At 44.3% G+C, this 10,862-nt stretch overlaps 3 protein-coding genes and 2 non-coding genes across 8 annotated transcripts in view; 2 read left to right on the top strand and 3 right to left on the bottom strand.

Annotated features, from left to right (window-relative positions):
• Gpr1 (G protein-coupled receptor 1) overlaps positions 1 to 2,140 on the top strand; it is a 32,411-nt gene extending 30,271 nt beyond the window's left edge. Inside the window, exon 3 of one of the 2 annotated variants that reach the window (XM_029480870.1) lies at positions 604 to 2,140. In XM_029480870.1, the coding sequence (XP_029336730.1) occupies positions 634 to 1,695 (1,062 nt within the window). In that variant the 5' untranslated portion in view covers positions 604 to 633 and the 3' untranslated portion in view covers positions 1,696 to 2,140. The remainder of the gene's footprint in view (positions 1 to 603) is intronic. The other variant, XM_021173342.1, reaches the window with a different exon arrangement.
• Positions 2,141 to 4,897: 2,757 nt separating this feature from the next.
• On the bottom strand, positions 4,898 to 7,725 carry Eef1b2 (eukaryotic translation elongation factor 1 beta 2). Of its 2 annotated transcripts, none has more exons than XM_021174873.2 (6): positions 7,271 to 7,725; positions 6,694 to 6,816; positions 5,997 to 6,123; positions 5,664 to 5,730; positions 5,195 to 5,320; positions 4,898 to 5,096 (listed from the first exon to the last, which is right to left on the bottom strand). In XM_021174873.2, the coding sequence occupies exons 1-6, from the start codon at positions 7,348 to 7,350 to the stop codon at positions 4,942 to 4,944; spliced, it is 678 nt and encodes a 225-aa protein (XP_021030532.1). In that variant the 5' UTR covers positions 7,351 to 7,725; the 3' UTR covers positions 4,898 to 4,941. The 2 variants fall into 2 exon arrangements, with proteins under 2 accessions (XP_021030532.1, XP_029332451.1); XM_029476591.1 differs by lacking the exon at positions 7,271 to 7,725 and adding an exon at positions 7,048 to 7,168 and having other exon boundaries at positions 6,694 to 6,847.
• LOC115032433 lies at positions 5,427 to 5,558 on the bottom strand. Its single transcript, XR_003838111.1, has one exon. It is a non-coding gene; the product is annotated as a small nucleolar RNA SNORA41 (small nucleolar RNA).
• Positions 5,808 to 5,885, bottom strand: LOC115032418. Its single transcript, XR_003838098.1, has one exon. It is a non-coding gene; the product is annotated as a small nucleolar RNA SNORD51 (small nucleolar RNA).
• An 18-nt stretch (positions 7,726 to 7,743) lies between the features above and the next one.
• Positions 7,744 to 10,862, top strand: part of Ndufs1 (NADH:ubiquinone oxidoreductase core subunit S1) — a 36,477-nt gene continuing 33,358 nt past the window's right edge. Inside the window, exon 1 of one of the 2 annotated variants that reach the window (XM_021174853.1) lies at positions 7,744 to 7,974. The gene's annotated coding sequence lies outside the window, so the exon portion shown is untranslated. Of the gene's footprint in view, positions 8,133 to 10,862 lie in introns of both variants that reach the window. The other variant, XM_021174861.1, reaches the window with a different exon arrangement.

Raw genomic sequence — 10,862 nt, 5'->3', positions numbered from 1 at the left:
AAAAAAAGAAGGATCAGCCAGGCGTGGTGGCGCACGCCTTTAATCCCAGCACTCGGGAGGCAGAGGCAGGCGGATTTCTGAGTTCGAGGTCAGCCTGGTCTACAGAGTGAGTTCCAGGACAGCCAGGGCTATACAGAGAAACCCTGTCTCGAACCCCCACCCCCCAAAAAAGGATTCAGAATGTAGTTGTTCTCAAGCTAGAGCTTAAGAAGTCAGGGCTATGATCACAGTCTGGAACTTACCATTGTGAAATTATCTGTTTTCTTTTGCATCTGATGTAAATAAATGCATACCAGGAGCCTAATAAATGCTTGCTGGATGTCAAGATTCTTTTAATGCACCATAATGGACTGTAAGTGTTAAGGACAGAGGACTTGACCTGTAGAGTAGATCATTTTTCACTTAATTACTTAATCACAAATGAACTCTCAAAAGCTTTGAGTGAGTGAGTATAGTCGGTGAACTAGGACTTGGACATCTGTAGTATAAACGCAAGCCCTTCTAAAATAGTCATAAAATGGAGTATCTTTGGATTTATGCTCTTTATATTCCCCAAACCTAATTCTTAAGCTTTTCTTTTTCCTTTAAACTTTGCTTTTACAGATTTCCTTACTCTTCACCCACAAGATCATCATGGAAGTCTCAAAGGAAATGTTATTTGAGGAGTTGGACAACTATTCCTACGCCTTAGATTATTACTCCCAGGAGTCTGACCCGGAGGAGGAGGCGTACCTGGGACTCGTTCACTGGATCTCCCTGTTCTTATATGCCCTGGCATTTGTTCTGGGCATCCCAGGAAATGCCGTCGTCATTTGGCTCATGGGATTCAAGTGGAAGAAGACAGTCACCACTCTTTGGTTCCTCAATCTGGCCATTGCAGACTTCATTTTTGTTCTCTTCCTGCCCCTGTACATTTCCTATGTGGCCTTGAGTTTCCACTGGCCCTTTGGCCTGTGGCTCTGCAAGGTTAATTCCTTCATTGCCCAACTGAACATGTTTTCCAGTGTTTTCTTCTTGACAGTGATTAGCCTGGACCGCTACGTCCACTTGCTCCATCCTGGCTTGTCTCATCGGCACCGGACTCTAAAGAGCTCACTGGCTGTTGTTATACTTGTCTGGCTGTTGGCTTCTCTGCTTGGAGGTCCTACCTTGTACTTCCGGGACACCATGGAGGTCAACAACCACATCATTTGTTATAATAATTTCCAGGAGCATGAACTCACCTTGATGAGACACCATGTTCTGACCTGGGTGAAGTTCCTCTTTGGCTACCTCTTCCCTTTACTAACCATGAGCTCCTGCTACTTGTGCCTCATCTTCAAGATGAAAAAGCGAAACATCCTGATATCTAGAAAGCATCTCTGGATGATCCTGTCTGTGGTCATTGCCTTCATGGTTTGCTGGACCCCTTATCACCTGTTTAGCATCTGGGAGCTCAGCATTCATCACAACAGCTCTTTCCAGAATGTGCTGCAGGGTGGAATCCCTCTCTCTACTGGCTTAGCCTTCCTCAATAGCTGCTTGAACCCCATCCTTTACGTCCTAATAAGCAAGAAGTTCCAAGCTCGATTCAGGGCCTCTGTTGCCGAGGTACTAAAGCGTTCGCTGTGGGAAGCCAGCTGCTCTGGTACAGTCAGTGAACAGCTCAGGAGTGCCGAAACCAAGAGCCTGTCTCTCCTAGAGACTGCCCAGTGAGTACTGTGTTCCCAGAAAATCAGTGCAAAGTTTTCATGTGAGCCTCATAACAAATCCTTTCAGATTAGGTTTCATTCTGATCTACACTGATCATGTTTTTGTTCAGTTATATTTTTGCTTGGCTGTAAAAGGGAGGATTTCTTCCTCGCAATTTAAATCATGTATCTTTCTGGCTGCCCCCTGGTGGCGGTTCTGATACTGACAGCCTAAAAGTTTCTTCCACTATTTTAGCCTGCGTCTGTTAATGTATACCACAACGTATGTATCAAATTAAGTCATTTTTATAGTGTATATCACATTATATTAATTATCTCTATCGAAAAAGTATCAGGCTGGGTTCTTTTGTTTGCTTTTGGGTCATTTTGTGTATGCATGCATGTTCATGTGTTTGGAGGTGTAAGCTGTAACTAAATCATGTGTTTCTCATGGAGACACCCACCTTTTATTTGTTTGTTTATTTGAGACTGGGGTCTTTCACTTACCTAGAGCTCACCAGTGAGGCTAAAATAGCTAGCCAGCGAGCACCAGAGCCTAGCCTAGCCTGGCTCCACCTCAACACTGATACTGCCAGTGCAGGGCACCATGACAGGCTGTTCCTACTGTGTGTTCCAGGAGCTGAGCTCAGGTCTTCCTTGAATGCACTTTGGCTAAGCTGGGCCAGCTCCCCAGCTCCTTCACCATCACCTTTCAGTTACAAAAAAAAAAAAAAAAAAAAAAAAAAAACCCAAAAGGGGCTGGAGAGATGGCTAAGCGGTTAAGAGCAGTTAAGAGCACCAATTGCTCTTCTGAAGGTGGTGAGTTAGGATCCCCGCAACCACATGGTGGCTCACAACCATCCATTATGAGATCTGATGACCTCTTCTGGGGTGTCTGAAGACAGCTACAGTGTACTTACATATAATAAATAAATAAATCTTAAAAAACAAACAAGCAAACAAAAAAAACCCCAAAAACCTTTTATTTGGGGTAAGGTCTCACTATGTAGCCTAGGCTGCCTCCATAAACAAATTGAATTTACACGTATTTTAACAGCATAAATACATATCCATTCAAACTTTTAATGATTTATAAAGTATTAGTTGGTTATGGATTTAAAGCTTCCATTCCTGTTAACTGTTTATTTAATAAGTTACTTAAAATGTCAATTTACTGTTAGTATATATCATTTCTGAGTTTCTGGAATATAAACAAGATGGGGTGACTTGATCCTGCTTCCTATGCTTGAAACTTCAAGTAGATAATGATTCAAATGACCCTAGCTTGGAATCCTTGGACTAGCTACTCATTAGATCTTATTGTCCTTCCTCTCATAATTGTTCCATGGCCATGGTCACCAGACTTCCAAACTGCAGGCAGCACGAGGTCTGCCACTGAGTCACATCCACAATCCTCTGACAGGTTATGAATGTCACACAGCATTGCTTCCACTATATTGAACTGGCCAAAGCAAAACTAGGCTGGTTCAGAACCAAAGGGAGGGGCCGGACCTCTTGCCCCTTTATGAAACATGTCTACCATTTTGTGTTCGTTTTTAGTCCTCTAGAACATCATGGTTATGGAAAATTCTGGCTAAATACAAGTCTGTAGATGACTATAAACGTATTACCAGATGGTACAGATGCTAGAGAGCATGAATTGCCAGCATAGTTGTATCTCCTGTTCTTTTGTTTACAGGAACACCAGTAAAGATGAAAATGTACCTTTATGTCAGTGTTCTCCAGAATCCCCACACTATGGAGCCTTAGAACACCAAGTGCTGCCCTCTGCCGGCTCTCATGGTCCTGACAGGGCCCTTTCTCTGCTCTCAAGATCCTGACAAGTTCTTCAGCAGGCTCTCACGGTTTTGCCGTAGCCCTCATGCTCCTGACATGAAGTGCTGCCCTCTGCTGGCCTTCATGATCCTAACTTACTTAGAAAAAAATGTCCACTGTTTTTAGCCTGGGTCTGATGTATATACATTCTCTTTAGTACATGCTTTATTGAATCTATGTATTAGATTATAATACATATTTACAATGTGAAGCTTCCCTCACTGAAGGTAGTCAACGTGACTGACTGAGAGCAAGAGTACTGTCTGAAGTAACTGGGTTATTTAATCTTCTAGATTACTATCTATAAAATTGAGAAAGCTTCTTTGTATACAGGACTGTCCTGGACTCTGTGTAGTCCAGGTTGGCCTGGAACTAAGAGGTCTGCATGCTTCTGTCTCCTGAGCGCTGAAATTAAAAGTATACACCACCACCACCTCTCTCACACACACACACAAAGCTTTAAAAACGCCCAACAGTAAAAATTATGGTAAATGTTTAGATATATGTATCAAAAATTTAGCACAAAGCTGAAACTGCTGTGATGCATTTAAAAAAAAAATATTTATTATTATATCTAAGTACACTGTAGCTCTCTTCAGAAGCACCAGAAAAGGGTGTCAGATCCCATTACAGATGGTTGTGAGCCACCATGTGGTTGCTGGGATTTGAACTCACAACCTTCAGAAGAGTAGTTGGTGTTCTTAACCATCTCTCCAGCCCTGTGATACATTTCATAATGTACTTCTAGAGCAGCATAACCTCCCACAAGTGTTTCCAAGGAATAGCTTTGTGCATACTGCCTACCCCAGCACTTTCCTCCATCTCTAGGTTGAGTTCTGAAAACCCACACTGACCTTATGAGCCTACAATGTTCCTTTCAGGACATAGAGCTAACAACTTCAGATTATACTTCCAAAAACACTTATGTCCAGGTGTTGTGCTCGTTGTCAGAGCACCTTCTAGAGTTTTGATCTACTTGCTCTCTGGAGTGAACCAAACAGTTAAGCACCCTCAGTGGCTATCAGAGTCGTCTCAGCAGCCCAAGATTCAGTTTTTGAAAAAGACATCAAAGGCATATAGTGATAGTTTATCAATCAGTATCATGTACTGCTAACAGCAAAAGAATTATTTCACTAATTACAAGAGTATACTATAATTGCTAAATCTTTAAAAACACATCAGTTCTTTATCTTCCTTTTAATTATATCTATGGTACAACACAGTGTTGGCTAAAAGACAACCTCAGGTTGGTCTGGTCATCAAGCTGCGTGGTTTAAAAATGCTGAGCTATTTCTCTTTCCAGTTCAAGTTTTCACCACTAACGATTTACATTGAGTCCTTTCCTTCAAAACGAAGACATACCATTTCACAGTAAAATGAAGAGCCAAGGGTTATCTTTCAAGCTTTTATTTAAGTGCACTGACTTGAGAATGATTTAAATCTTGTTAAAAGCAGCCACATCCATGGACTGTACATAGTCCTCAAAAGCAGTAATTTGCTCTTCCAGCATATCCGTTCCAACCTTATCATCTTCAACTACACACTGTATTTGAAGCTTTTTAATTCCATATCCCACTGGAACCAATTTAGCTAAAAAAAGAACATCAAGGGGTAAATGTTAGGAAATTCTTACTTACGAGAAAACATTGAAAATGCACAAATCCCTAAAACACAAGCATCACACTTACAGGAGCCCCACACCAGGCCATCTGCTTGAATGCTTCGGACACACTCCTCTAGTTTTGTCATGTCTGTCTCATCATCCCAAGGCTTCACGTCTAGTAGGATGGAAGACTTCGCAACAACTGCAGGCTCTAAAGAAGATTAAGAAGTGTACCCAAACACTCAACCCTTTCACCATAAGTCAAATCTCAATGTCTTAAAACAGATCATCTTTTTGTCAAACGCACACAATTTGCCTTGTGTCTGTCACACATACTCCTCCTCCTGTGTGGCTAAGAAAGAGGCATTAAATTGTGTAACAGTTTCTTTCCCACAGAGGAATGCTACAACTGCTACCATAAAGACAGCTGTAGACCAGTAGCTGTGGAAGTTTTAAAATATTGACCCATTTAATTTAACTGGGGAAAATCCACTTTAGGGCAAGCACTGGACAAGTTCCTGACATCAACACTACTAACAATAAAGATTACCCACTTTTAGCTTTCTTGGACTCATACTGTGCAAGGCGTTCTTCTCGTAGCTTCTTTGCTTCCTCGCTTTCCTGTACAGAGAAAAGATGTTTCACAAAGTAGGTTATCTTCTGCTTAAATGTAGTGACAAGGTCATCACAAAACCCACCAGATTCATCAGAAAAAGCAAATCCATCAGGAGCTCAGCCGAAAGATGGTGATTTGATTTTATTCATCATGTACCCAGTGATAAATTTTAAAAGGCAGACAATAAAGCCACGCCAGGATCCATCCAGGCAGTGGCTATAGCGTCTGTCCTCAGGCTTATCAACATGCTTGGATAAAGATGAAGTCATACCTCCTCATCATCAGATCCAAAGAGATCAATGTCATCATCATCCTTAGCATCTGCAGCTCCACTTCCTGTGGTGTCTTCTACACTGGTAGGGCCATACTTGCCCAAAGATTTCTTCACTCCCGGCAGGCTTGAAAACAAACATTCTGCCACATTAGGTCAGTGTCAAAGCCCTTTCTAGGCAAAACACACAATCTTCCTTTCCCAGGAACTCCCACTCTCTTCTGGTTATTTAACCTTTAGCACAAATCCCAGGTAAATAACTTTACTCTTCACCCATGGGAGACATCGTATGTATTCAGTACTCACTACGGTTTACTCTTTCAGAATGAACATCTGTTTGAGATTTCATTAAGTATGCTCACTTCCATTCTTAGTGAACTGGAATCCACTTCCCCAAACTTCCACCCTTGCTGGTAGTTTCAGAAGAATGGCCAGGGACCGAATGAGCGAGCTACCCTCACACCCCAGCGGTGGCCCCCCCAGGTCCGAAGCACATTATCAGAGAGGTGTGGGGGAAAGGTGAACTGCAGTTGTCCATGTTCTACCTGTTCTGTGAGAAAATGGAGGACTTCAGTCGCTTGGCCTTGCAAGGTCACAAAGAAATTCAGCTCACACTAGGTCAGCAATGCTAAAGCCAACTTTAACCCGATCCCTACTTTGCCATGTGAAAATCCAGGTAGCACAAAGATACCTTTACCTGGCCTTTTCTTTTTCATACGACTTGATGTGATTATACCAACGTAGGGCATGACACAGGTCAGCAGGTGGTGGACCAGAAACTGCTTCAAATACTGCCACGTCTGCTTGTGATGGCACGTACCTGCCGGTGACACAAAAACAAGTGCACAGACCTTTAAAAGAAAAGACACAAACACTAGCTGATAAATGACATAGCCCATATCTGTCAAGCTAACTAGTGAGAACAATTACAGGGCTAACCTAAGTTGCTTCCCATAGGAAGGACACAGAATATGTTTGAATCTGTGCAAGCCCAAGAACTATCTGCCACCCAGAACTCATCCCACCAGACTTGCCACAGGTTTCAACTAACTCGTCCAAAGACGCGGAAGAACCAGCTGGACGCGGGCACACGGAGAAAGCATCATCTCAATTATGGCGCTGGCAGCCCCTCCCAGGAGGTCTCGCTCTATTGGCATCCCGGCCCCGGGAGCACAGACTCGGCTCGCCCAGCATCCGGAGATCCGCTTCCCTCCCGCCGAGCCCGCGCGCGCGCCACGTGGCCCCGGCCCCCCAGCCTCTCGGCTCTTGCTCACCCCTCAATGTAGCTCTTGTCCGCCAGGTAATCGTTGAGCACCTGGAGGCCGGCAGGGGTTTTCAGGTCTCCGAATCCCATGGCGAAGGCTGGAACGGGGAGCTGAACAAAAGCGGAGGACTAGAGCGCCGGGAGCCCACGGCCAGTGCTGAGGGAAAAAAGGGCCCAGAGCGGCCGGAAAACTCCTTATATAGAGACGGAGGCGTTTCCCTCCGCCGCCCGGGCTAGAGGTTAAAGGTCAACGTCCGTTCCTGGTCTCGGTCCTCCGCGTACCACTGCGACTTGGTAACTAAAGGGCCTATAGGTCGTCCGCCGGCCTTCCCTTGTCTTTGGAAGAAAATTAATAAAGGAGGCATTTTAAAATGCCTTCGCTCCAAGGACTCCGAAACGAAGGGAAACGCCCCTTGAGGAGCCGGAGTTGAACGAAAGCGCTCGGCCGCAAGGCCTCGGCTACTTCCGGCGGAACTGCAGGTCCAAGTCGTCTTCTCCGCTTCCTCCCGGGCTCGCTCTCGGAAATTGCCGAACAGGTCCGAAGACGGGAAAAACAGTCGAATCTGTGTTTCTAGTCCCTCCTGGCTTTCCGTCCGCCAGGTCGGGCTGACAGAGGTTGCCGTGGCCGCCATATTGACTTAGCGGCCCGGGTTTTGAGGGGTCAGGGAGACCCGTACAGGTCCGCGGAACTACTCGGTGGGCTCCGGAGGAAAGGTGAGGACGCGTTGAAGTGGGCAAGTTGAAGCGCTTCGAGTGGTGTTTTCTTTCTTGGCAGGTCTGCATCCCATAGGTCAGACAAGCCGTTCTCCTCTTGCCCTTGACTGGGTACCAGCTCCTGCCCCGCCACCTCTGGAACCCGGGCGAGCCGGCAGGTGAGGGTTACCAGCCTTGGTTTCTGGTCTGATGGAGCCTAAGCCGATCAGGAGACCTTTGGGAGTCCGGGCTTGCGAGCTACTCTCTCTTTGCAGGGGAAGACAGGAGATGGCCCTGTCATCAGGAGACCGGTTCATCTCCCAGGGTCACGAGAGGCTTAAACCTCAGGCATCGGTTTAGTTGCTGTCTTGAACCTGTCCACGCTACTGTTTGTTTTTATCTAGCTCGGTGATCATGTTGGGTAGTATTTTATTCATTCCACCGACGGGGAGAACTGACAAAAACTAAAAGTTAGCTCAGTCGGAGCTGGAGAGAGAGTCAAGCCGTTAAGAGTGCCTTGCAGAGAGGATCCGAGTTCGGTTCCCACTAGCCCAGTCAGAAGACTCCCAGCTGCCATGTAACCTTACCAGGGAATTCTCCACTCTCTTTTGGACTGTGAGCACCGGCACTTAGAAGTGCACATTACCTACACACAGATAAGCACATGCACACATAAACTAAAAATGAATCTTAAAAAGTTAGCCTGGAGTCCGCAGCAGATCAGGAAGCTTCGGTGTCTTCAAGTTTGCGTACATGTCTGTAAGACCAAACAGATTTCTGGGATCCACCCCCACCCCGAGTTTAGCATCACTAAATCTAGTATTCTAAGCCAGCGCATCAGTACCTTTTAGAAAGTTATTTTTATAAGTCACAGCCAAGATATTAGAGCCAGGGTGTGACTATGGTACCTGTCTGTAATCCCAGAAAGGGGAGGCTGAGACATGAGGATTGAATGGAGAACTTTGTGTGTGATTAGGTAAGGACTCTACTAACTGAGCTACATCCCTGTCTTGACTGGCTATTTTTGTTCCTATTTGGTAGATACTGTGTCTAAAATACATATTAGAGCTGGGAAAGAGCTTAGTTGGAAATGATGCTTGCCAATCCTGACATCCTGAGTTAGATCTCCAGGACCCACATTGATGGGAAAGAAGAACTGACTTTCAAAGGGTGTCCTTTAACTTTCACAGGCACCCGCCCCACCTCCTTGTGTGCTTATGGTGACACTCACGGAGTAAGTAAATGAATGTCAACAACAACAACAATAAAATATATACCAATCTGGACATGGTGGTGCGTGTTGATAATTCTGCACCTTGCTTGGGAAGTGGAGGCCTGAAGTTTAGGAGTCCAAGTTGATCCTTGACTTCATAGCAAGTGTGAAGCCAGTCTGAGGTACATGAGGTCTATCTCCAAACAAACAAACAAACAAACCCCACCAAGTAGAAAACCCCAGTAAAACAAACTGTACAGTGTAAAAGCCAGGTTATCCTCAAACTCTTGATGTAGTGCAGGCTGTTTTTATGAGATGACGTCTCATGGATGTAGATCAGGCTGGCCTCAAATTCATGATTCTCATGCTTTAGGTTTCCCAGTGCTGGAATCACAAGCATGGGCCCTGTGCTTGGCCTCATCAGCACTTGTTAAAAATGAGATATGTACTGCTCATTCTGGAATTTGGTGCAAAACTATTTGGGGACTTGCTAGTCTTCAGAAAAGAGAAATAACCAAATTTTTTTGTCAAGGAACTTACAGTCTAGTAGGTACCAAAATCGATAATTCACCTTCAATTTAGTATTGTGGGCTTGTTTGTTGTTTGTACTCTGCATACAGCCCAATGCAGCCTACCTTTACCTTTTAGACCTTGCACTAAAGCTACCTGCTCAGCCCAATTTAGTAAGTAGAATAATAAAATATACACATGGTGTGTTTTTAATAAGGAAAAGGGCCACAGATGAAGAACACTGTACAACTGATTATCAGTAGCCATTACTGACTAAATTGATGTTAGTTTTTATTATTTCTTTGTTTTTCTTTTTAAGATTTATTTATTTATTATATGTAAGTACACTGTAGCTGTCTTCAGACACTCCAGAAGAGGGTGTCAGATCTTGTTAGGATGGTTGTGAGCCACCATGTGGTTGCTAGGATTTGAACTCAGGACCTTTGGAAGAGAAGTCGGTGCTCTTAACCACTAAGCCATCTATTCAGCCCCTTTTTTCTTTGTTTTTATTTACTTATTTTTTAAAGATTTATTTATTTATTATATGTAAGTACACTGTAGCTGTTTTCAGACACTCCAGAAGAGGGCATCAGATTTCGTTACGGATGGTTGTGAGCCACCATGTGGTTGCTGGGATTTGAACTCGGGATCTTAGGAAGAGCAGTTGGCGCTCTTAACCACTGGGCCATCTCGCCAGCCCCTATTTACTTATTTTTAAAGATTTATTTTACACATATGAGTACATTGTAGCTGTCATCAGACACACCAGAAGAGGGCATCGGATCCCATTACAGATGGTTGTGAGCTGGGAATTGAACTCACAACCTCTGGAAGAGCAGTCAGCACTCTTAACCACTGAGCCATCTCTTCAGCCCTTTCTTTGTTTTATTATTGGCTATTATTGACCTGCTAATTACACCCTGGGAAACAGTGTAGATTTGCTTTATAGGTAAAGAATCAATACCTAGTGGATAACAGACTTGGTATCTGCAAATTCAGTGTTAATTCTATGAGTATATAACATGCTTTGTTCATATTCATCAAAGAACTTTTTTTTATTATTATTATTAGCCTCCCCCTGCCCTGCTCCCCTACCCACTCACTCCCACTTCTTGGCCCTGGTGTTCCCCTGTACTGAGGCATATAAAGTTTGCAAGACCAAGGGGCCTCTCTTCCCAATGATGGC

The sequence above is a fragment of the Mus caroli genome, chromosome 1, assembly GCF_900094665.2.
Source record: "Mus caroli chromosome 1, CAROLI_EIJ_v1.1, whole genome shotgun sequence".
Lineage (NCBI taxonomy): Eukaryota > Metazoa > Chordata > Mammalia > Rodentia > Muridae > Mus > Mus caroli.
This window is presented reverse-complemented; position numbering and strand designations above follow the sequence as displayed.

Bases quoted from the DNA above. Each gene is read 5' to 3' on its own strand.
- Eef1b2 (XM_029476591.1), bottom strand. From the start codon at position 7,153: ATGCCAATAGAGCGAGACCTCCTGGGAGGGGCTGCCAGCGCCATAATT. The intron at 6,848-7,047 runs GTTAGTTGAAAC...TTTCTTTTAAAG, and splicing joins TCTTCCGCGTCTTTGGACGA to GTCTGTGCACTTGTTTTTGT. The intron at 6,124-6,693 runs GTAAAGGTATCT...TTTGTTTTCAAG, and splicing joins TATGAAAAAGAAAAGGCCAG to CCTGCCGGGAGTGAAGAAAT.